The sequence below is a fragment of the Lepisma saccharinum genome, chromosome 20 (assembly GCF_977018435.1).
Source record: "Lepisma saccharinum chromosome 20, izLepSacc3.1, whole genome shotgun sequence".
In the NCBI taxonomy this organism is placed as follows: Eukaryota; Metazoa; Arthropoda; class Insecta; order Zygentoma; family Lepismatidae; genus Lepisma; species Lepisma saccharinum.
Window position 1 is genome coordinate 31776872 of NC_139248.1, and position 23606 is coordinate 31800477.

Sequence of the window (23606 nt, forward strand, 5' to 3'; positions counted from 1 at the left end):
CCCCTTATGAGTGAATATCCAACACAACTGTTGTCCATTATTTTTTTACATTTTGTACAGTTAGTGTACTGAAATTCACGGTTATTGTATTTTGTTATTAAGTTTTACACATTCCGTCCAAAAAAAAGCTTTAAAAGTTAGGGTCAAATTTTACTCATAAAGTTTATATTGTGTGACCTCTCACAAAGAAAACTATGAACTTTTGGAGTTGTGGATCTATTTGTTCTTCGGATTAAATGGTAGAATATAAAAAGATAACCTGGTTCCTCTATTTAACACTAAACTTTTTTCGATCTAATATTTAATCCTGCTAAGGAAGTTAAATTAATTACCACTATACAGTATTTGAATTAGATATTTGAAGGATTTCGGGGGCCCCCTTAGCCCCCCCTGGCTACGTACTTAGAATACATATATTAAGTAAAAACAATAATTTTTCAAGTTAGGTAGTAATGAAGAGTTGTAACCTAAACATTTCTCTGTTGCAGCCATCACCTCCCCATTCGGTTGAACAGGACGAAAGTGCAGCCCAGTCGACTGCAATTCGCCAAGTGGATCGGTAACAGCACCTCCATAGTCCTCGTGCAGAAGAACGACATTTTCTTAAAAGAGTCGCCGTTCACAGCCACTATTCACCGCCTCACAGAGACAGGGTCACCTGGCGTCATCTACAACGGAGTTCCTGATTGGTTGTATGAAGGTATGTGAATTATTCATGCTGTTTATATTCTCCACAACATAAGAAGTGTTTAGTGAAACCGGGGAATAGAGACAGCTCATTCCATGTCCATGAAATTTTTATATATTTCGGTGTGTTCATCAATTGTAAATTATTGAAAAGTTATGATCAGTGTCACTAAACCAGGAATCGAACCTGGATCTATGGTTTCGCGTTCTATTGCTCTACTGCCAAGTTACTAAGTAAACTTTGTATTGTCTGATCAAAGAATTCTGGCGCTCAATACCTCAGAAGGCCTACCTATCCTGGTACTGTTTCCGCTACTCGGCCTGCCATCTGTTGGAAGACATTTGCAGCAACCACGTGAGCGCTTCCACCCACTAAGAGGAGCGCTGGAGACAACACGTGCTTCGTTATCTGCCAATCAGAGCTCGCCGTTCCATGTGCGGGAATTTTAACACTAGGCTGCCACGAAGACGAGAATCCAACCGCCACGTAGGAATCCTCTGAGGGCTTGAATAAATCATTGATATTATTTGTTTCCCCTTTCGAAGGACAGTCAGTCGCAATGTTTTCATGAAACATTTGGCAACAACAGCCGTAGACTACAGACAATTTCTTGTCGAGAGCTGTAACAGGGGTGGCTCCGGGGTTCACTCAGCCCCAATATCTCGTGGGAGGGGAACGTTAACAAAGCCGAGAATTAAATCACCTCGATAAACGACTGAAATTTTGAATATGGGGCTCCCTATCCCCACATATGCCTTCAAGGCATGTTGCAAATTGCAGGTGACAGCTATGTCTTTGTTTATAATATTTTGAGATAATATAGTTTCTGAAATATTTTGACTCATTACACGCTTGTCACCAATTACACCTTCTGCAGAGCCTTTTCAAAATTACAAAAAATAAGATCCCAGCATACCTAAGGTGTATTTTCAAGTGGTAAAAGTTATGAGTAGTCTTTTAAATTACAAAATAAAATAAAAATGTATTTATCAAAATATATCACACCCCTCGAATATCCACTTTCAGTTGATTATTTTCATTTTAAATGGATAAGGATGGAATACCCACAGACACCTGCACGCAATTTTGTCCCTAGAGAATCTATTCTGTAGAAAATAATCTCAGCACACATAAGTTGAAGCATCTATGGGGTATCTAAAAAGGGTGCCACGTGTTCCGTTGAAAAAACAGAAAACCGCCTTCTTAGCTTGCGTTTATTTCCTCCACAGTGTTGAAATATTGGTAACACTTTACTATACCCGAGACGGATTTCTTCAAATTTACAGGAGAAAGTACTTACGCAAATCATTTTCTGTAGCGTTGTTGATGTTCGGGAATGTAGTTTTCATCCATTTTAATGCGAATGCATGTGGTTTTCTACGAAAATCTATTTCCGACGCGCTATTGCTGCTGCCGCCATTTGCTTTCTGCACGAGAGCACAATACGCTCTCGTATTGTCCGTATATGCTAAATTGAACGAAAGGAGTGCTAATGGAACCTAACCTAACAGGCCTAACCTAACCTAGTAGGCATACCTCGTCCCCGTGAATGGTTCGTGGGGCTATCGTGAATTTTTGGGCTACCCGTGGATGGTTTGTGGGAAATAAGGAACAACAGTAAGTACTCGTTAATGTAAGAAATATACATTATTTTCGTTAGAAATTCATTATTTCACCTAAAAAAATGTTCCGCAATGCAGAATAGTACGTTAGCAATGTAAAAAATTGCGAAATAAATCATTGATAGGTGTGTCTGTTACAGTAAAGTAGTACCGAAATATTAGCAGCGCCATCTATTGTTGAATGATCGTTGAGAAGAGAAAGCAAAAGTGCTAGTGGTGCCTCTCAACGGATGATACTCTAACTTCTTACGGGTGTCAGTGAAGAATATCTCGTGTCTGAGTTCAGTATCTGAGTATAATACGGTGTGATCCCAGCAATATTCAGGAGAGAATTTATAAAATTTGGGGCCCTAGGCTATCCTTTGGACCCTGCCGACATTATCATTATGCCCCCTGTTTCTTCCTATGCCATATTTACGTGGTTTCGGGGTCAGATCCCCACTTCAATTTCTCCTCATCTTGACATTTGAGGGGGGGGGGGTTGCCCCCTAAAACAGTATTTTAGCTGAAACACAAAAATACGTTTTTCTTCCTTTTGGCCCCTCTATACAGCTGCCAAGTTTCATGGAAATCGGAGGGGGACACAGGGGTCAAATTCCCACATCAATTTGTCCTAATCTTGACATTTGAGGGGGGTTTGCCCCCAAAAACAGATTTTTAGCCGAAACAAAAAAACACGTATTTTTTCCTTTGGGCCTCTCTATACAGCTGCCAAGTTTCGTGGAAACCGGAGGGGGACACAGGGGTCAAATCCCCACTTTAATTTGTCCTCATCTTGATATTTGATGGGGGTTTGGCCCCTAAAACAGTTTTTTAGCCGAAACAAAAAAAAACATGTTTTTCTTCCTTTGGGTCCCTCTATACAGCTGCCAAGTTTCATGGAAATCGGAGGGGGACACTTAGATAACCTCCCTTGTGAGTGTCACTTTACAGCCACAGCTTTTAATTGGTCAGAATATTTTAGTCTCCGACCCTACAGTTCTGTTATTAGTTATATTTTAGATAAGATAAGTGGCTGTACCCTGTATCATGTGACGGGTGCAATATAGCCCAAGTGCTGACGCGCCCAAAATTTTAAGGCCAATCAATCAGTAAGGTGTCTGGGGGTGTCTTGGGACCTAATTTTATATTATGGGCATCAATTTGTCGATTCAGCCAATAGCAGCGTATTGTAGACTTCAGGTACTGCGCTGATGGTGTAGGACAACCAGACAACCGCGAGGGAAATCTCCAAAATGTTCTTTGTAATAACCGCATCAGTGTCAATTTTCACTCTTCTACTAGAGTGCGCGTCAAATCTCCTGCATATGGCGATAGCCAATAGCAGCGCACTGCAGCGGTGCCATGTCGAAATCTCACACGAAAAAGAGACAGCGTGGTTGAGCGAAACGCCTTGTCACGGAACTAGGGAACGCCGCACGTCTGTGATTCGCTGGTGCTCTTCAGCCGTACAATGCCATATGCAGGAGATTTGGCGCGCACTCTAACACTCCTCATCAATGCAAAAATATGATCTACTACATTAACCAAATTGTATATTTGTTATGCTGTGGTTTTTTCGTATAAAATTTATTGTTTCAAATGTTGCTGAACACGTGTCTGCGTTTAATTTCAGAGGATATATTCGACAGCTTCGAAGCACTGTGGCCAAGTCCTGATGGTAGGAGGTTATTGTTTGTTTCATTCAACGACTCGATGGTGCACACGTTGCAGTACCCATGGTTCTCATCCACCACCAACACCAAATCGAAGTATCCTGACATAAGAACCGTCCGATACCCCACAGTAAGTTTGCATAATTAGCTTTGCTTTGTGATGCATGTGGTAAGCAAGTGGACTAAGGGGTTTAAAATATGTATAAGGAAGTTAGTTCAACTTTCCTTATCACTTTTTATAGTCGACGCAATAGCTTCGATAACGACCGGCTGGCTTTGGAGTCCACGGAGCGCGCCCACTAGCTGTAACAATCACATTCAACGCACAGTGTTGCCACACATCTACTCTACGCCACCTTGTCCCTCCCCCGCGCTAGCACCTTCCCACGGTATCCACATTGAAGTTGCAATTTACGGCAACAGCGTATCCGCAGTCATGTGACTGAGACTCCACGTGGAGTAGACGAGCAGAATGACAGCTGTGCCCATTGGCTGAAGATTGAGTGTGATTGGACGAAAACAACTCGTCCGCTGTTACCAACCCATGTTTGTGGCGGCGGCTTCCTTCAGTTCTTGGACGCGTGGACAATGACTAGGAAGCGGAAGTTGATGAAATGTCATCTTTTTTTCTGACATCTCGGACACGATGACCATTAAATATACACAATATTACACTTCGTCTAGAACACAAAATAAAAAAGTATCCATAAGGATAACTTAGGTTTGACATTCCTATGTTATATATTAACTAACTTTTTTCATTAGAAGTAGTTGTTATGCTAATTTTAAAGTGCATTCTTTTGCATTTTTTTTGCCGATTTTCAGGTTTTAGGGCATTTTCCCCGATTTTCGGCATTTTTTCGGCATTTTCGCAATATTCGATGTATTGTTTCGTCATATTTTGTCACTTCTTTCATTTTCGTAATATTCTTGAGTCTTTTCACCAAGGTGAACATAGGCCTGTAGTATATATCTCGCAGGATTGCAATTTACGAGCAAAAGAAATGCTGAACTGGTGACAGTCTTTGCTGTGTCGGAGGAAACAACCAGGTGTCCGTCTGGGGCAAACTGGGAAATTAATGCATCTTACACCAATTCATTCAGTGTATACGACTTTTTCATTAAATTGTTTTAAAATTATTTGATTCTTTCCATTGGAAATTCTCGTTTCATATTTTAATTGAATGTGCATGTGGTATCATTTGGTGCCTTTTTTTGAAAGCAAGATTGCATTTCGTTTAATTTCCTTTTCATTTCAATTTTTAACCTGAAACTAACAAATTTAATGGTCATTTTCTTGCATTATTACGTCATTTTTTTCTAATTTTTTAGGGCATTCTATAGGTTGTATACCTATATTTTTTAGGTCATCAACTTACGCTCCCTAACTATAACCAACTTCTGCTACCAACTGTGAATATGTGTTGTTCAGTGATGTATCAATGATGTTATTTTTGGAAGAATTAAAACTAAAAATATACAGGAAATAATTGTAATATTTTCAAGTACAAATTAAGATATTCTCCTGTCCGCATATATATTATTATCAATACGATTTGAAAGAAATTCAATATTATGCTATTAGTAAGTGTTAAATTTGTTCTTTTCAAAAATTACATATTTCCACAAATTATCCATATTTTTCTCAAAATATTTTATCCTGGTGCAGTTAGGGGAGGGGGCTGAAGTTACATCAGCCCCTTCTTCGGTGTGCCCTTCTGTGGTTGAAAATAAGTATGCAATAACGATTGATTGGTTAGAAATACAAATGTAATACATTCTAAATTCCTGATTGGTTAGAAATGCAAATGTAATATATTTTAAATCTCTAATTGGTTAGAAATACAAATGGGGCATTCCATTGTCACGGGTGGGACACGCAAACTACAATTTTGATATTAAAGTAACTATTCTACTGATAGTTAAGCAACATTTTCCTCACAGTTTCTGTTCAGTGCAATATGAAACTTATCACTGTTTATTAAACGTAACTACCCTGAAAATACTTTCCCAGATTTATAGTTACAAGTGAAAAATTTTGTGTCACGTGTGGGGCAGACGAAACACTGCCTCTTCACTTAATATCAAATTTATTTTAATTTCTGTGAATTATCAAATGATAAAAAATAAATTACTTAAGACAAAGAGGGTAATTGGCCTTGTAATATTCTAGTAGAGTTGAAGGGGAAAGGTAAGAGTTAAAGAAGAAATTAATTGTTTTTTTGGTGTCACGGATGGGACACATTAGAAAACAATCAAAAATTTAAAATAAATGAATATGTAAAATATCTTCTACTTTCTAACTTAATTGTGCATTGTGAATTTATATTACTCACAAGATAATGTACCAAATGCATTCTAAATCTCTGATTGGTTACAAATACGAATATGAGAGATTATAAATCTCTGATGGCTTAGAAATATGGGTGTAATTGTTATAAACCCTCGATTGCTTAGCTAGGAGGAGCGGATGTATGAGTTTCTAAACTTTTTTTTTAAAATCCTGATGCATGTGTTTGAATGGTTAGGAATACAGATGCAAGAGATTATAAATCTTTGATTTACGGAGATGTTATTTAGGTTAATATGTTACGGTGAATATCTCCCACGCCAGTCAACTTCAAACACAGAGTTTTTGTCGCATTTCTCCAATCATAGCCTAGGATATAGGTTTAACTTGCATTGGAGGGAAGAATAGTAAAATCGAAAACCGTTAGAACATGTAAGTCTGATATTTTACCTCAGATCTCCTTCACTTCTTTATTAATATTTGATGCCCAGCTGGAAATGTCTACTGGCTCCAATTGATATTTCAATTGGAACGAATTGGATTCAATTGGGTGCCCAATAAAGGTATCGGAATGACTTGGTTTCAATCGGAATCTAATCTGAAACCAATTGGAAATGCAGGGCAATTTTCAATTGGTGAATTGTATCCATAGGCGTGCGCAGACCCTCTGATTAGCCTTGATGAAACTTCAGTCGGGAAAGATTTAAACCTCATTTTATCTCACTGTTTTAGTTTCATTACATACGTATATACATATACGTATATATATAATTTTTAGATCCAGATTTTTGCAAAGGTATTTAATATGGCACAAAAAATTCGTTGGAGCACCATGGCATCCTCTTTAAAAATCTTTTCATTAATTTTTAATTATTTTTTTCGGCGCCCAGGGCGAACTCCCGCCGCCCCCTGAATTTGACAAGACTGTAAGAAAATGAGAAACTGCGAGCGAAGCGAGCAAGAAAATTTTACGAAATGTATTCTTATTTGATATCGATGGGGCAATTGCCCCTCTGTGTCTCTGCAGGTGTTCTTGGCCGTCTGGAAGAAATAATGCAAGAAAGACGCGAAAACTAATTCCATCTTGAGTGTCATTTTGTCCTTTTACTCTTAGATTCTCCTAGTCTTGCTTTCTTTTACCTCAAAGTTTGACCCCCTGGAATTGATTTCCGTTCAAGGTTGGGGACAGGCAATGCCCATTGCACCCCTGTGGTTTCGCCACTGAACCCCCTTCCCCCTTAGTTGCTTTGAACTTTAATCGGCTTGAAAATACTTAATTTTCTTGAAGAGTACACGTCTGGAAGGGGGGGGGAGCAAGGATGGCCACACCTCCCCCTTAGATATCTAATGTCAACCTAAAAGGATATATTTAACACGTATAATTTGATTTCCGTCATAGTAATTTATATTGTGCGATAATTTCAAATTCAAGTGGTGTTTTTTGAGGAGGCAACACTATTATCGGGGTAATATGCCTCATGGAAAAATACCTTGCTTGTCCCTCCGTGGAAAAAATCTGCGGATGTCCATGATGAGGGGAGAGGCAATTGCCCTCCCGTGCGCACGCCTATGATTGTATCCAATTGTAAGTTTGTAGCACTTTCGGAAGTTCTCTGGCGTATGGATGAAAGCTGGTCAACGAGCCTCAGCAAAGGTTCGAGCTGGCGCGAGGTAGGGGAGGGGAGAGGAGAAAAGCATGAGTCAGAATATTGTTGTCGTGGGCGGCCAGGCAGAAACAAGTTGGAAATCGGTTGTTTATCTTCACGCGGGTGCTGTTAATTTCACATTCGTTTCTTCGTTCGTTTCAAGGGAAACATGCCTCCCGTTCATTCTAAGGTTTTCCGCAGGACGATTCGTGGGCAAACACGGGAAGTTGTGGCAAACGTGCTGCAATTCATGCAAAGGAAAGCCGATGAAAATGGATGTACCATTCCACTAAAGAAAGTATATGAACGTGTTTCTGCTGCTACCGGTGTGTCTTTGAAAATTATAAAATCTGTAAAGAAAGAAATGGAAAAGGTGGAAGAAGGCACATCAACCAGTTATGATACACCGTGCAGAAATCAGAACCGACCGCGACGGTGCACAAATTTGGACGAATTTGATCTCTGTGTAGTGCGAAGAACAATTAATGAATTTTATATTCAGGAAAAGAGAATTCCTACCTTGAAATCCGTGTTGCTGAAATTGCGCCAAGATATTGGATATGAAGGTCAATCATCTAGCTTAAGAAAAATATTTCGAAAACTGGGGTTTCGCTGGAAAAAGGTTCAAAGCAACAGACGACTGCTCATTGAAAGAAGTGACATACGCAATACACGTATAGCTTACTTGAGAGCCATTACCAGATTTCGTCGGGAAGGGCGACCGATAATATACAGTGATGAAACGTACATACATAGTTCGCACACAAATCCCAAAGCATGGTGCGATGATAGCGTAAAAGGTATGAAAGTGCCTATTTCAAAGGGACAGCGTCTCATTATCGTACATGCCGGCAGTGAAAAAGGTTTCATTCCCAACGCGTTCTTGATTTTCAAATCGAATCAAGCAACCGGAGATTACCACAGAGAAATGAATTCTGAGAATTACATTCGCTGGGTTAAAGAAATGCTCCTACCCAATTTGCCACCTACCTTTGTTTTAGTAATAGATAATGCTTCTTACCACAATGTTCAGTAGGAAAAATGCCCAACCTCAAATAGTAGGAAGCAAGACATGCAAAACTGGTTGTTACGAAACAATATTCCCTTCGGTGATGGTATGTATAAAACTGAACTCTACGAACTCATAAAGTTGCATAAGGGCAAAGCCAAAAAGTTCGTTTTAGATCAAATTCTAGCTGAATATGGTCACACGGTCCTACGTTTACCACCTTATCATCCAGATTTGAACAGCATTGAGAAGATATGGGGCAACGTAAAACAATGGGTTGGACAACACAATGTCACTTTCAAATTAATTGATGTGTGGGAGCTGTGCAAAAGAAGATTTTCGGAGATTGGGGCGAAAGAATGGAGTGATGTCTGCCGTCATGTGCAAGATGTTGAACAATATTATATCAAAACTGAAGGTTTGTTGGAGCCTGAAATAGAGCGCCTCACTATCAGGGTTAACAGCAACAGCAGCAGTAGTGACAGTGAAATATGTAGTGATAGTTCCAGTGACTCCGAAGCAGAAGATTCCTCCATAAGCGACATCGAAAGATTGAATTAAAGAGCCGCAATGTCGCCATCACACATCTGTTCCAGTTCCAAAACGTAAGTTTCCACCTTTTACTAATTACTTATTCTCGTTAGGATATTCATTTTCGCATACGTCTCATACTGGATTACAAATGATTTGTTATCTTTAAATGCACTGCTGTATTACTAGTATTCTACTTTGTCCCTCTCCAACTCTCGCTGTTACAAGCATTCTAGCAGAACAGCTGATGATCGTACGCGCATGTGCCGAGGCACTTGGTGCTGATTGGCTGTGACATTCGCGCCAACTCACTTCCCCTCTCCCGGGAACCTCCGTGCGGAGTGTTAGACTCGAAACGACGCTGCGCATTAGAAACGCCAGAGAACTTCCGAACGTGCGCAAGCTATATCTATATATTGTAGAATAAATATGTTATAAATTCACTTATTGATTCAGAGCATAGGCAGCTTAATTCTTGACACCACATTTCCTGTTATTTAGAAGTTCATTGGAAAAACAGCACATTTGAACTGAATTTCTTCTGAATTTTCATGCATACATACTACTGAAGTCAGATTTATGTTAATTAATAAGTAAAAGTAACTCTTCCTTAAGAACTAACTCAACGTTAAAGCAGCTATAGTGGGAATAAGTGTTCGTATTGTATCGTGTTTTTTTTTTCAATATGGAATTTCCATGATTATTCTTATGTCTGTGAAATGCAATTAGAAAACTGAGCAATCTTTTGATCAACGTAGTCGACATCGACAGTGTTTTGTTTGTTTATCAGTTTTTTAAGTGTTGTGAATCAGAATCTTTCTTTAACCGTTTTTTTTCGCATATATAAGAACAGCATGTTAATTTATAGGGTCTACCAATGTGAACGTCAGATCTTTAAAATTAGATAGAATGAAAACCACAAGTGATAATGACATATAGCTATATATATATATATATATTTTTTTTTTTTTTGAAGAGCAAAGAATGGCATTATGTTTGAACAATATGTGGTTCAAATGTCCTCCTGTGCTTCGGTGGGTGGAATGGATTCTGAATGTCCGATTTTCCAGCACGTCTGCACACATATTCAGCGGTATAGCCTCAATGGATCTTCGATGTTCCGTTTCAGGTCACGAACTGTGCGTGGCTTAGTTTCATAGACCTTAGATTTGACATAACCCTATAGAAAATAATCCAGGGGGTTTAGGTCACATGATTTTGGTGGCCAGTTCACATCACCCGTTCTGGACAGAACTGAACCGGGAAACTTTTCCTGCAATAATTCCATTGTTTGGCGAGCTGTGTGGCAAGTTGCACCGTCCTGTTGGAAAAACACATTGTTGATGTCAAGATTTGCCAGTTTAGGCCACAAGAACTGCACCTCCATATTCCCCATTGACAGTCACGTGATTTCCATGTTGGTCCTCAAAAAAATAAGGCCCGATGACGCCATTGGCCCAAAAACCATACCACACAGTCACTTTCTTAGGATGATGGGTACGTCCAGAATCACCTGTGGATTTTCATCTGCCCAAATCCTACAGTTTCGTTTGTTAACGTAGCCATGAAGAAAAAATGTGCTTCATCGGAAAAGATGATTTTACGGCCAAAATGTAGATCGGCATCCCAGTGCTGTAGAATCCCATTAGCGAAATCCCGACGCAGACGATGATCATTAGGCTCGAGTTCTTGAGTCAGTTGCACTTTATAAGCTTTTAGGTGAAGATCGTGATGCAAAATTCGCCATGTTGTCATCTGTGAAAGGCCGAGTTGTTTCGAACCTTGTGAAACAGACAGGTTTGGATCGTCCACCACTCTCTGGCGTACCGAAACCATATTCTCAGCTGAACGACCGACTCGACGATGGACAAATGTTGGCTCGTTTGCTACTGAGTCTGTTCGTTCATAGCGTTCTGTCGGTCGATTATGTTAACCATAAATTCCTCTCAATGCACGAAATGTCTGTCGAACTGAACACGAATTTTGATAATAAATTCGAATAATTTATATGCGTTGTTGGTGTATCTCTCCATGATAACTTGCCACAGACTACTAATGTCACAGTTCCATATCTTCATTCCAGTCAGTGTTGCCACAACACTCTTTCAAAGTTCTGACGTTGAAATTGGTAGATCCTTTATAACTGAGACAATCTGTTTTTCGATTTTCTATAAGTGCGAAGCTACAGACTAAAAAAAAAGTGTTCATATATTTGAAAAAAAGATTGTATGTGATAGTATTCATAAATAGCAAATTTCACATGCTTTACCAGAGATATATTAGTTGCTTTACATGGTTTCTGCATGGCATTTACAGTTGTGTAGATAAGAATTCTTCATTACTTTTAACAGTAGCGTTTTTATATAGCAATATATTGAAAACAGTAAAGTACTTACAGAACACAATTCACTAATTGGTTCCAACTGAACACATGACAATAGACCAATTGGTTCCAATTGAACACATGACAATAGACCAATTGGTTACGATAGTGTCTAAAAACTAAGATTGGCTATCGGAACCAATTGAAAAAAATTTCAGCTGGCCATCATTATTAATTGTTTAAATTATCTTGCAGCCGGGAACCCCCAATCCAGAAGTGAGACTTTGGGTAATGGACATTACGGACCCCAACGCCACGCAGCGGTGGGAAGTGAAACCGCCGTTAATTCTAGAGGGGCAGTGAGTAATTCAAACTTCAATTTCTCTTTCTTTAATTATAATTATTTCTTTGATGTGTTGCATATGAATGTTTGAACTTCTTTAAAATAGTACAGGTTTATATGTATTACATTGCATGCTAATGTAGAATCATTGTCACTAATATTCAGATAAGTGTTGATCGAAAAGAGCACAGACAGGAACATGTTGTACTGTGTGGAAATGAGAAACCTTTCGTCCTGTGTAAATAAAATGGAATATACCATCTAACAATATCAGATCACACAGTACAGTCTGAGACAGACTCTGGTTTCAATTGGGAAAAAACTTGCTTTGAAAAGAGGCCACAATATTGTATATTTGAAAGTTGGTAAAAATATTAAAAATATAACATCATCTCACCTAACTTGGCTTTAACTAAAATTTTACATGAAGGAATCTCACCCCTGGGCCTCAGCTTATATAAATCCGGGTCTTGAGTGTAATGGGAACAAAATCACACTAAGTAGTATAGCCTATCTGAAAATTGGCCTCAATTTCTTCATATCTATTGAGTCAGTTTAGATGTGTCAATTTACCATGCACCATATCCTTCTTACGAAAGTAGACATTCATTTGTTATTCTTTCCTGCAGCGAGTACTACCTGACATCTGCCGGCTGGGTGGGAGATGACAACGACCAGGTGGCTGCTGTGTGGCTGAACCGTGCGCAGAATCTGAGTGTCATTAGTGCCTGCCTGGAACCCAACTGGACTTGTATCGAGGTAAGTGCCTTCCGGTACTTACTTTGTAACACGTGTGAGCTTGTAATTGTCTAAAAACTATCTTTCAGGTAAAAATAATAGGCAGTGAGTGAATGAAGCTTATTTTATTGAGGGTTCACTCTTTTTAGAATAGATAAATGCACATCACTATTATTCTTAGTAGTAGTAACGATGTGATGACAGATTAGGACATTAATCTATGATTTTTTAAAATTTTGATTTGCTTTATTTTACTTCGCTTCTTGTGCCACTTTTGGCTAATTTGCGAGGATTGAGATGAGTGATGACATGATGAAATTGATGAATGGGCACTTACAAATATATCCACGCCCAGGCCGGGATTCGAACCCGGGACCCCTAGCGTCTTAGCGCGATGTACTAACCACTCCGCCACGAGGGCCGGCGACATTAATCTATGAATACTGATAGCGTTCCTCATCTACCTCATTGGCTCCTTCACATAACGTAGTTGCAAAACTGTTTATTTCCTATTATTTCTTATGCTTTTCAATTATATAAATATGTAATATTCCATATTATGCATATTTATAAACAAATAGCGTAACTGTACATTAATTCACGTAGGGCAAAAAATTGTTTTGATAGTTACAGAATCATTGTAATGTAAACTTTGAGCTTACGTATAACCCTACTTCAAATATTAAATAAATAATAATAAAACCTTAAAATAATTATTAACTATATCATAAATAATTCATTTTCTCATATTAATATTCACTGTTCTTCTCTTTCTCCTATTGAATTTTATTTTACATCCATTATTATTCCATGTTATAAAACCTATTACTAGTCTATGTATTGTATGAAAGTTCACTGTTTATATGGATCTATATGAACTTTTACGAAAACAGTTCTTGGGCAACATAATCAGCCAATATAGGGTGTATACTTAAGATCTTTTTAATGTTTATTTACAATTTCATGATAGAGGAAAGATTCTGGATGAAGTCATAAATGAACTACTTTTAAACATACATACAAAATTGAAAAATCTTGAAGGTAACAAAACACAAATAATGGTATGTGTTTGTACAGGCTATACTTCACAAATAATGTTTCTGTGCATTTACACTGTGTGTTCATTATTTCACAGACTCATGCCGAGAGAGCCTTAGAGAATTCCTGGATAGATATCAAGCCTTTCCCAGTTTTTTCTCAAGACGGCAGGAGTTTCCTCTTGCTCGCCCCCATTCAAGAGGGCAACGCTGACTATTTCAGCCACATCAAGCTGGTAACACTGAAACAGAATCGCATCGCGGTGCTGAGTCACGGGCGTTACGAGGTGATCAAGATACTCGGCTGGGACGGAGAGCACCATCAAGTGTAAGTGAAAACGGCTTTTTGCAAATTGGTAACTTAAAATTCAAACGAATTATGCAGTCGTAAGTAGATTATTTTCTGTTCCTGTTCTTATATACTTTTCCAATGTTATTTAGCACATTTTAACTAGACGTAATACAGTATCTATCTTGCCACTAGATGGCAGCATCGTATCATCTGTTCTTATTGAAGTCTGAAGTCATGCCACCATTATTATTTATTGGTACACAGTTTGTCAGATGCTTCATTGTCACATTTATTTCAGTTGTTGAACCTCGCAATACTTAAAAGAAAGAAAATGAACGCGGTGATTGACATTTTGCCTGATAATATATGTGTAGTATGTCCATCCCATTCTCCAGTTTAATTCCTAAAACAGTCCGTACACGATCATATTACACTCGAAAAACTCGTTGAAGAAAGTGGCGTCAGATTACATGTAATTTTTCCTTCTTTCTTGTATTCAAGGTTGATACTAAGTAATTCTTATTTAGGAAATACTCATTCAAGTCAGGCTATCAACCAATCAGATCCCGTGGTATGCAAATCTACTAGAGTGCGCGTCAAACCTCCTGCATATGGCCTTGAACGGCTGAACAGCACCAGCGAATCACAGACGTGCGGCGTTGCCGTGCTCTCCGTGACAAGGCGTTTCGCTCAACCACGCTGTCTCTTTTTCGTGTGAGATTTCGACATGGCACCGCTGCAGTGCGCTACTATTGGATATCGCCATATGCTGGAGATTTGACGCGCACTCTATTAGAGCATCGAGGCACGTTGTAAAGTGTAAGCAAGAGGCATATTAATCATAAATAAATTAAAATAGTTAGATTATAATCCCGACCGTCAAGGATCTCCTGATTATATAACAACAGAGAAAAAACGTGATTATCAGAAATACATGTATAGTCTGCCCAAGTAAAGAGTTAGAAAGATTTTCATATTTTTAAGGCTTGTGAAATTCGATTCGACAACCAACCGTAAAACGAAATATTTTTGCGTCAACGCTCTCTGTATTTAAGTTTAACAATATGAAAATCATGCATACCTGTGAAAATAATGTTTATTGCATCTTTTGTGATTTTTTACAACATTTATACTACTACGTACAAAAAGTGCCCGGAATTTGTGAATATAGCACAAAATACGTGGTTAATCATCAACATTTATTTTGTCGCCTTCGAAATAGGCCCCATGAGACGCAACACACATGCCAACGCTTTACTCAGTCTTCAAAACACTTTTCAAACGCAGAAGACTATATCGCCCTGAGTTCCTTCTGCAAATTTCCTTTAATGGATTCAATTGATTCAAAACGCCTTCCCAGAATTGGTAACTTGAGTCGAGGATAAAGAAAAATATCACACGGAGTCATATCTGGAGAATATGGGACTTGGGCGAGGACATGGGTTGAGATTTTGGCCAAAAACTCGCGAGCAAGAGTCGACGTGTGCGACGACGCATTCTCGTGGTGCAAAATCCAAGAATTGTTTTTCCATAACTCTGGTCTTTTTCGGCGAACATTCTCACGCAGACGCCTCATAATGGTCACATAAAACTCTTTATTCACAGTTTGTCCTGCTGGAAGGAATTCTGAGTGCACAACACCACGATAATCAAAGAAAACCATGAACATGACCTTAATTTTTGAGCGACTTTGGCGTGGTTTTTTGGGTTTTGGTTCATTTTTGAAGCGCCATTCCGAAGATTGTTGACCTGTTTGCATGTCATACATACTCATACACTCATGTCTCATCACCAGTTATGATGCGTTTCTTGAAGGTTGTCACTAGAGGCTCGCGATATCATGTTTTCAGCAACTTTACAGAAAATTCAGCTGATGCATACGCTTGTGTTCTCGACAGACACGAATCACCAAAGGCCTTTTACAACATTTTCAACGATTCAGCACACGACAGTCCTTTGGCAACACAAAATTTCAAACAAATTCTTTGCTCGATATTTGTCTCCATTCTGCAAATCACAGGACGCTCGTCAACACAACTAACGTAAACAGCTGCTGTGCACAATCTGATGGATAGATTACTCTACTCCTCTGCGTGGTCATTCAGTACAGAGATGCCATCCTATGGACAAAATTAATTCTCGATACCTCCAATGTGAGACTTTTACCAGCCAAATTCCGGGTACTTTTTTTTACTGAAGGTACTGCACTTATTTTATTGCCGCAGGCACTGCTTTATTTCGGGCTAAGTTTTCAGTGATCTTGTACAGTGTCTCTCAAAAGTTTTAGGACAACGACATTTAAAAGTAGAAAAAGTAAAGTAAAAAAAAAGTAAAGTGTTCCCCTGTGCTTAGCACCACGCCATGGAGGCGTATAGGGGGTGTGGGGGTAACGCCCCACACTTTCTTGATCCGGTCGTGAGTGGGGGTGATGTGATCAGCATCACGCCCCTGACCGCCTTTACCCCCCAGGGTTTCCCCCAGGTACCCATGTTATTCGACGCTGGGTGGGCGCCGGGGCCGCTTCCATCGTTAGAAAAGTTCCCGGATTTGAACCGGCCGGGGATCGAACCCGGGCAACCCAAATTACTTAAGGCACGTACTTAAAATAACACGTCGTAAGGAGACTCGAATCTGGGACCGCTAGATGATTAGGGGGGAATTTGCCACCCTTGTCCCGCCGTGCGCACGCCTATGCTAATCGCAATAATAAGTTAGAAGAAATATCTCGCATTTTCACAACAGCAAACAATATTTTTCGAAGATAGCTGCTAATACAAGAAAAACAATTCAAAATTAAAGTAAAAGTTCAACTACATGAATATCCAACGACATTTACAATATTGGAGTGACTGAATATTTAAAAATTGTTGTTTGAGCAAAGGTAAAGGTGTGGTGTAGTCCTTAGAGTTCTCGACTGGGCATCTAGTGGTCCCAGGTTCGAGTCTCCTTACGACGTGTTATTTTTTTAAATTCTCCTTTTATTAAACAAGAGCATTGCAAAATTATTTGTAATAGCAATGTAGGGTGGCTACATTGTTCTGCATCTGGAATTTACTAAAAAAAATGAATTGACATATGTTCAAAGGGATATTTTTATGTAAAAGATCATGACTTACGATACTCTAACGATAATTGTGTACTGCTTCAAAGACAAATATTACTGAAATGACTATTTATATTTGTGGTAATTCAGGACATACTAATTTTACCCCTTTACCCACTCCAGTTCAAGGCAAGGATTTCTCCGCAAATATCGAATGAAAAGTTTTCATTATGTGCAATTCTCCATAAAATGTTTGCGCCGAATCGTACTACCTTCGTTTTCTTTGTTACAAGCAAGTATTCTTTGCACATTACATGTAGGAAGAGAGTTGCATTTATATTCCATACTGGTAAATATCTCCTAGCTATTTTCAAGACCGAAAGTTTGTAGGGTAGTGGTTATCGTTGTAGATTGTCAATCTGATGGTCGTAGGTTCAAACCCATCCGGTGTCATAAAATTTTCGTAAGTTTTAGACATATCCCATTGTGTTCATTGTGTGTGAAACTGAATGATTCTGTTAGGAATTAACGATAAGGGGAGGAGAAAGGTAAATGACAAAACATCCATTTCAACGAACTGAGAAGTAGAGAAAAATTGAATAATTCTTATAAATATGAAAATTACATTCATTTTTTTACTGGTATAATCGCAGGCAGAATCAATTATCTTATGTAGCAGATTTTATCTCGGTCTGTACTCAACCAAAGGACATTTCGTACCGATCTAATACATTCTCCAATTCATTTTAAAATATTATTGAAAGTTTCATGTCGGTATTTTGATCAATGCATTAATTCTTGACGCTGAGACGATATTTTCTACAAATACCTCATTTTCCCTCTCGTCTCCTTTCTCTTTTCTCCTTCTCCTTCTTCTCTCCCCTTCTTCTCCTCTGCTTATATGTCATATCGCCTTCCCTCCTGTTTTCGCCTCTTGTATACATCCCATTCTTCTCCATTCCTCTTATTTCCTCTCCAGTCTTAGATTTCCGACTCCACTGCACTCTTCTCCTCTTCTTTTCGTTCTTCTCATGTTCTTCCTTTTACTCTATTCTCAACTCCAATCTTCTCGTCTCTTCCTCTCCTCAAACCTCCTCTTCTCTCATCTTTTTCTATCATCTATTCTCCTCTTTGCTCTATTTTCCTCATCTCTCCTCGCATGTTTTCCCTTTCTCCTCATTACTTCTCCTATCCACATCTGTCCTATCTTTTCTTCCCTCCTTTACTTTTCCTCTTCTCCGTTCGCTCTCTCTTTTCTCCTCTCATTTGTTGTTCCTTTTCGTTTCCTCTCCTCTTTTCCTTTGTTTAGACTCATCAGCGATGAAATACTAGAAAATCGATTTTCTTTCTTTCAGAAAGTATTTCTTATTTTCGGCAACCCTGAAATTGAGCCTAACTCTACACGCAACCTACCAGCGCCTTAAGTAATTTGGGTTGCCTACTTTTAAATGTCGTTGTCCTAAAACATTTGAGAGACACTGTACAAGTGCAGTTACAGACCGTCTCAAGGTTTCCAATAAAAACGTTCTTCAACGTCTTTCAATTATCGGTGTTGTTGAGCGTGTTGAACGCTCTGTTTCAATCTCTATTGAATCGTGACGGACGTGTAAGAGGAAAGTTAATTAAAATATGGATGGGCAATGTCTTAAAATATTTCTGAATCCAACCGTACGTATCCTACCTATAAGTTTTAGCCAAAGTGACATCACTTCTTGATTGCTGTTTCGTTTATCTAGGAAGATTTAACACACATTTCTTCTTCCACAGGTATTACATTGGAACTCACGAAACAAGACCTGGCCAACGCCATCTTTATATCGTGCGGGATCCTTTCGGCGAGGATTCACACCGAGCGGAACCGTTGTGCGTGACCTGCCAACCGCCTGATAAAGTTTACACCAATTGCACTTACTACTCATCGAACTTAAGCCCTTCGCTAGAACACTACGCTTTGGAGTGTTACGGCCCAGGGCTGCCAATATCTGGGATGCACTCAGCGTCCGACCACAAGCTCCTGAAAGTTTTGCAAACGAACAAGGCGAAGCTTCCACGACTCTCCGAGTTGGCGCTACCTACCGTCAGAACTTTCCAGGTGCCTCTTCCTCAAAACTGCCGAGCACAAGTCCAGCTTCTCCTCCCACCGAGCTGGAGGGAAGAGCTAAGGGATGCGGCCTTTCCAGTCCTCGTAGAAGTGTAAGTACATAAGCTACAGGGTGATGCACAAACAAAATACCATTTTGAACCACATCCCTTATTGCAGATTCAAATCACAGGTGTCTAGTGCTAGACCGGAAAAAATCTTGGAACAATTTGAAGTCTCAAATAATCATGCACATTGTCTGTAAATTGTCACCAAGCCTATTGCCGTTAACATTGACTAATCTGACTCATTTCAAAGATTAAAAACATACACATTTAGCTGTGTCAATCGATGCATTAAAAGTGAAATTTTGTTATCTTTTAAATGATCGTGTCTGATTTTCCAAACTGATGCATTTTTAATGCATCACACGAAAAAAAACGCTGATAAAAGTGTCCTTTATATGCATTTCTGTGTGTATTTTGACACAGCAAACAGTGCATCATTTGCAGTTTATGCACGTTAATGTGTTATTCAAGTCAACATATATGTGTTAATTGACACGTTTTAGGTTGTGTGTGCAATTCAATCAACCTGATTCAGCCCAACTTACAAACATAAGATATTTCTTCGAATTAAAATGTTACATAGGCGTAAATTGGCGGGGGCAAGGGGGTGCACTTGCTTCCCCCCCCAAATAAAATTTCAGGTTACAAAATTTAAAAGTGAAGGATAATTTTGCTAATCTCCTGGAATCTGAGGAGTAAAGTATTAAAGAGTATTTTTCCATGATTGCATAAATGTAAGCTATTTAGCAAAGTAGCCCTGGATACTATTTTTGTGGGATGGAAAACTTGTCGATTCTGTCCTCCGAAGTGAAGTCCCATGTTTTTTTCTGCTATTAAAGTTAAGTCCCACAGTTTTATTCAGCCTCCAAAGTTAAGTAGTCCCAAGTTTGATTCTGCCCTCCCACCAAAAGTTAAGTCTCAAGTTTGATTGAACTCACTGGAAGTTAAGTCTTAAGTTTGATTCTGCACCCCCCCCCCCCAAGTTTACTCGCAAGTTCAATCCCCTCCCCAAACGGGGGAAATTAGAACGTCGAAAGTGGGCTTTATGAGCATGACTCTGTAGAAAGTTCTTATACACATATGTGAAGCGGATTCATATGATGTAGAAACAGTGGACAAGATAATTACACAGCAATCGTAAGTTGGACCCTTCACTCTCCAATCTGCGCAAGAATGCTCCAACTTCTTTGGTATTTAATTATTTATTTTCGAAAGACTTCTTTAGTGGCTCGAGTAATCAGATTTGAGTTTCCAGCTTATATTTTTCCTTTAAAGTTATGTCCATGTTCATTTGTAGTAATGTACAACACAACTAAGGGTTTTTACTCGTAAAACCGAACTTTAGCATTGATTTCATGCAGTGCAAGGATAATATTTCAGAAATCTAAACCTAAACAGTTGAATCAACTTTAAGAATATGACATGACGTGAAGTCTTCTTCATCAAGCTTCTTTCGAGTTTTGATTATATCTAAAACAATCATAATTTTCAATTCGATCAACATTCAATTGAAATGTGGACATAGAGCAATGTTTTGAGGAAAGTACCTATTGTACATGGTTGTCAGTGATGACAATTACCCAATTTATAGCATGAGACGATTTTCTTTTTACTTATTGCATCTTAATCCCTGTGTTATGTATTTCGATTTGGTTTACAATCTTTAAACTTATTATATTTGAAATTTATAGATTCAAATCATTTTCTTCATCATATTAAAACATATACTTCTTTGAGATTTGTTCATCCCATCTCTTTAGAAGATATTTACATGCGGAAATTATATGTACATGGTTTCTATAAATTAGTTATACAAAAGTAACATTTAATTGTAAAGAAAATGTATGTGTAACAGAAATGGTTTATACAGCATATCATCAAGTTTATTGTCGCACGTTGTTAGTTTCAGACGTCGCCACTGGAGGCGTGAGCGTGTGTTTATCTTGCACAAGTACAGACTTGGATTGGTCGTTAGGAACGATTCCGTGTGGCCACCTCGTTCACCTGATTGGTCCCATGGATTTCTCTATACGGGGTTACATTAAAGAACGTGTGTTTGTTCCCCCTCTTCCCAGCAACTTCGACCAGGTGGTCACGGAATCGTTCCACCACGACCAATCCAAGTCGGTACTTGTGTAAAACAAACTCTCGCGCCTCCAGTGCCGGCGTCTGAAACTAACAACGTGTGACAATAAACTTGAAGATATCCTGTGTTCATTCTTTCGAACCCTGTATTTCTAATGTGCTGTTTTACTCAAAATGTTTATGTATTGAAACAAGTCATGTACAGCTTATGCTGGTGTTTTCGACTCAGATGGGATCAACATTTTAAATGTTTGTGAAAAGAAATTTAAAATGTAATTATTTATTTCAGAAATGGACGTCCAGGTGCCCAGTCTGTGACCGACAAATTTCTCATAGACTGGGGAACGTACATGTCTAGTCGTAATGACATTGTCTATGTTCGCCTGGACGTAAGAGGGGCTGGGGGCCAGGGCAAGAGGTCCTTGAGTTCCGTTTACAAGAGGATTGGTGGAGTGGAAGTTCAAGATCAGATAACTGTACTTGAGTAAGTAAAAAATATACAGTTTATATATTATAGAGCTAGATCTTATTCTTAATAATATGCTATGTTTTGTCATCTTCTCATGTACGTTGTGTTCAGTTTTTAAGGAAAGTTGGGAAAAAGTGAGGGTTATGACCACCGAAAACCTTCCTGGGTACGCCACTGGTTTTATAACAGTGGAATTGGGCTAAAAGTAGAGAACTTAGATCTGTAAACAATGTAACTAATTGTTGTAGGTTTAATTATTTTCAGGTAACTCATTTATTGACGAAACTTATTGTTGGGATGTAAATAATGTGTGTACATCACAATAAATTCGGGAGATTGGAATATTTCAAGTCAGATAAACAAGAAGACCAGGATTTAGGGGAGGTGGGGGCTACAACCCCTCTATTTACAAGGGGCATCCGCTGTAGAAAAAATGTCTTGAAAAGAGACACAAAAATGGGGAGAATTAGATAATTGAAATATGGTAAAACTTTCACGTCTACACAACTTTGCCCAACTGAAATTGTATATGGGGTCTCTCCTATGAAGCGGTGTTAACGCTGTACCCCTGGGTGAATCCAATTTTTTAAAAAAGAACCTCAAACTACGAATATTTAAATACAACCAATATTATACTTTTAATGTGTTTTTGTTTCCTCATTTCAAAATTTGTAGTAGGGGTTCCAGGTTCGATGCCCGGTGGAGGCACATAGTGTTTGGGTCCAACTTTAAACTGTAGGACCAGTCCCGATTAGCCTTAATGTACATAAAGTGGACTTAAAACACCAACTCAATCAATCAAAGTTTGTAGTATCAGAAACCATGGCACAAGAAGAAAGTATCGAAGGATGCACATAAAATGTGGGTAAGCCGACCCCTTTGGCGGAGTGGTTACCACATCGCGCCACGACGCCAGGGATCCCGGGTTCGAATCCTATCCTTGGCATAGGTATTTGTGAGTGTCCATTCATCAATGTCATCATATCTTCACTCATCTCCAGCTTCGCAAATTAGCCAAAAGTGGCACAAGAAGCGAAGTAAATTAAAGCAAATGAAATCAAATCAAAAGGTCGGTAATTGGTATAGCGGGGTGTGGGGCGCCAAACCCCAATCCTGCCTAAGGTGCCAAAATATCTAGTTCCGGGGGCTGTTTCTGTGTGTACAGCCACACATCACCAAAGGAAATTGACCATTTTAACATTGGTGATGCAAGCTTTGGAAACGGCGGTGCCCAGTATGCCCAAGAGGTAAGTTTTCGCTGACACAGCGCACCTGCTCTTTTGGCGAGAAACTGGTGCAGTTACGCATTTTGCCACAGTTTTGCAATGTTGAGCAGTAACCTCCTTATTATTCAATTGCAAACTTTATTTTCAAGCAACTGTAATCATTATGTATTCTTTCCTTTTTAGGTACCTCCTGGAGACGCTGGGGTTCCTCGATGAAACCAGGGTTGGGGTGTGGGGGTGGGGATACGGCGGCTACGTTACAGCCATGGTGCTCGGTTCTCAGCAGAGTGTCTTCAAGTGCGGCGTCTCGGTTTCCCCCATCGCCGACTGGATGTTCTACAGTGAGTACATACATTTTCGCTGTGATGGAAAGAATGTGTTTCAAGCACGGTTAAGGATGGCCGAGTTTTGCTTCTTACCCGTATCAACTGTGTACCATCTCTCAGACCTTGCTGAATTCA

At 39.1% G+C, this 23606-nt stretch overlaps 1 protein-coding gene across 3 annotated transcripts in view; it reads left to right on the forward strand.

Moving 5' to 3' along the window:
* The window catches only part of LOC146003849 (inactive dipeptidyl peptidase 10), a 601005-nt gene that overhangs the window by 565704 nt on the left and 11695 nt on the right, over positions 1–23606 (forward strand). For all 3 annotated transcript variants that reach the window (XM_083142311.1, XM_083142312.1, XM_083142313.1), the window contains 8 exons: positions 489–700; positions 3926–4095; positions 12020–12123; positions 12737–12866; positions 13981–14210; positions 18985–19410; positions 21740–21934; positions 23329–23486. In XM_083142311.1, coding sequence (XP_082998437.1) covers positions 489–700; positions 3926–4095; positions 12020–12123; positions 12737–12866; positions 13981–14210; positions 18985–19410; positions 21740–21934; positions 23329–23486 — 1625 coding nt within the window. The remainder of the gene's footprint in view (positions 1–488; positions 701–3925; positions 4096–12019; positions 12124–12736; positions 12867–13980; positions 14211–18984; positions 19411–21739; positions 21935–23328; positions 23487–23606) is intronic.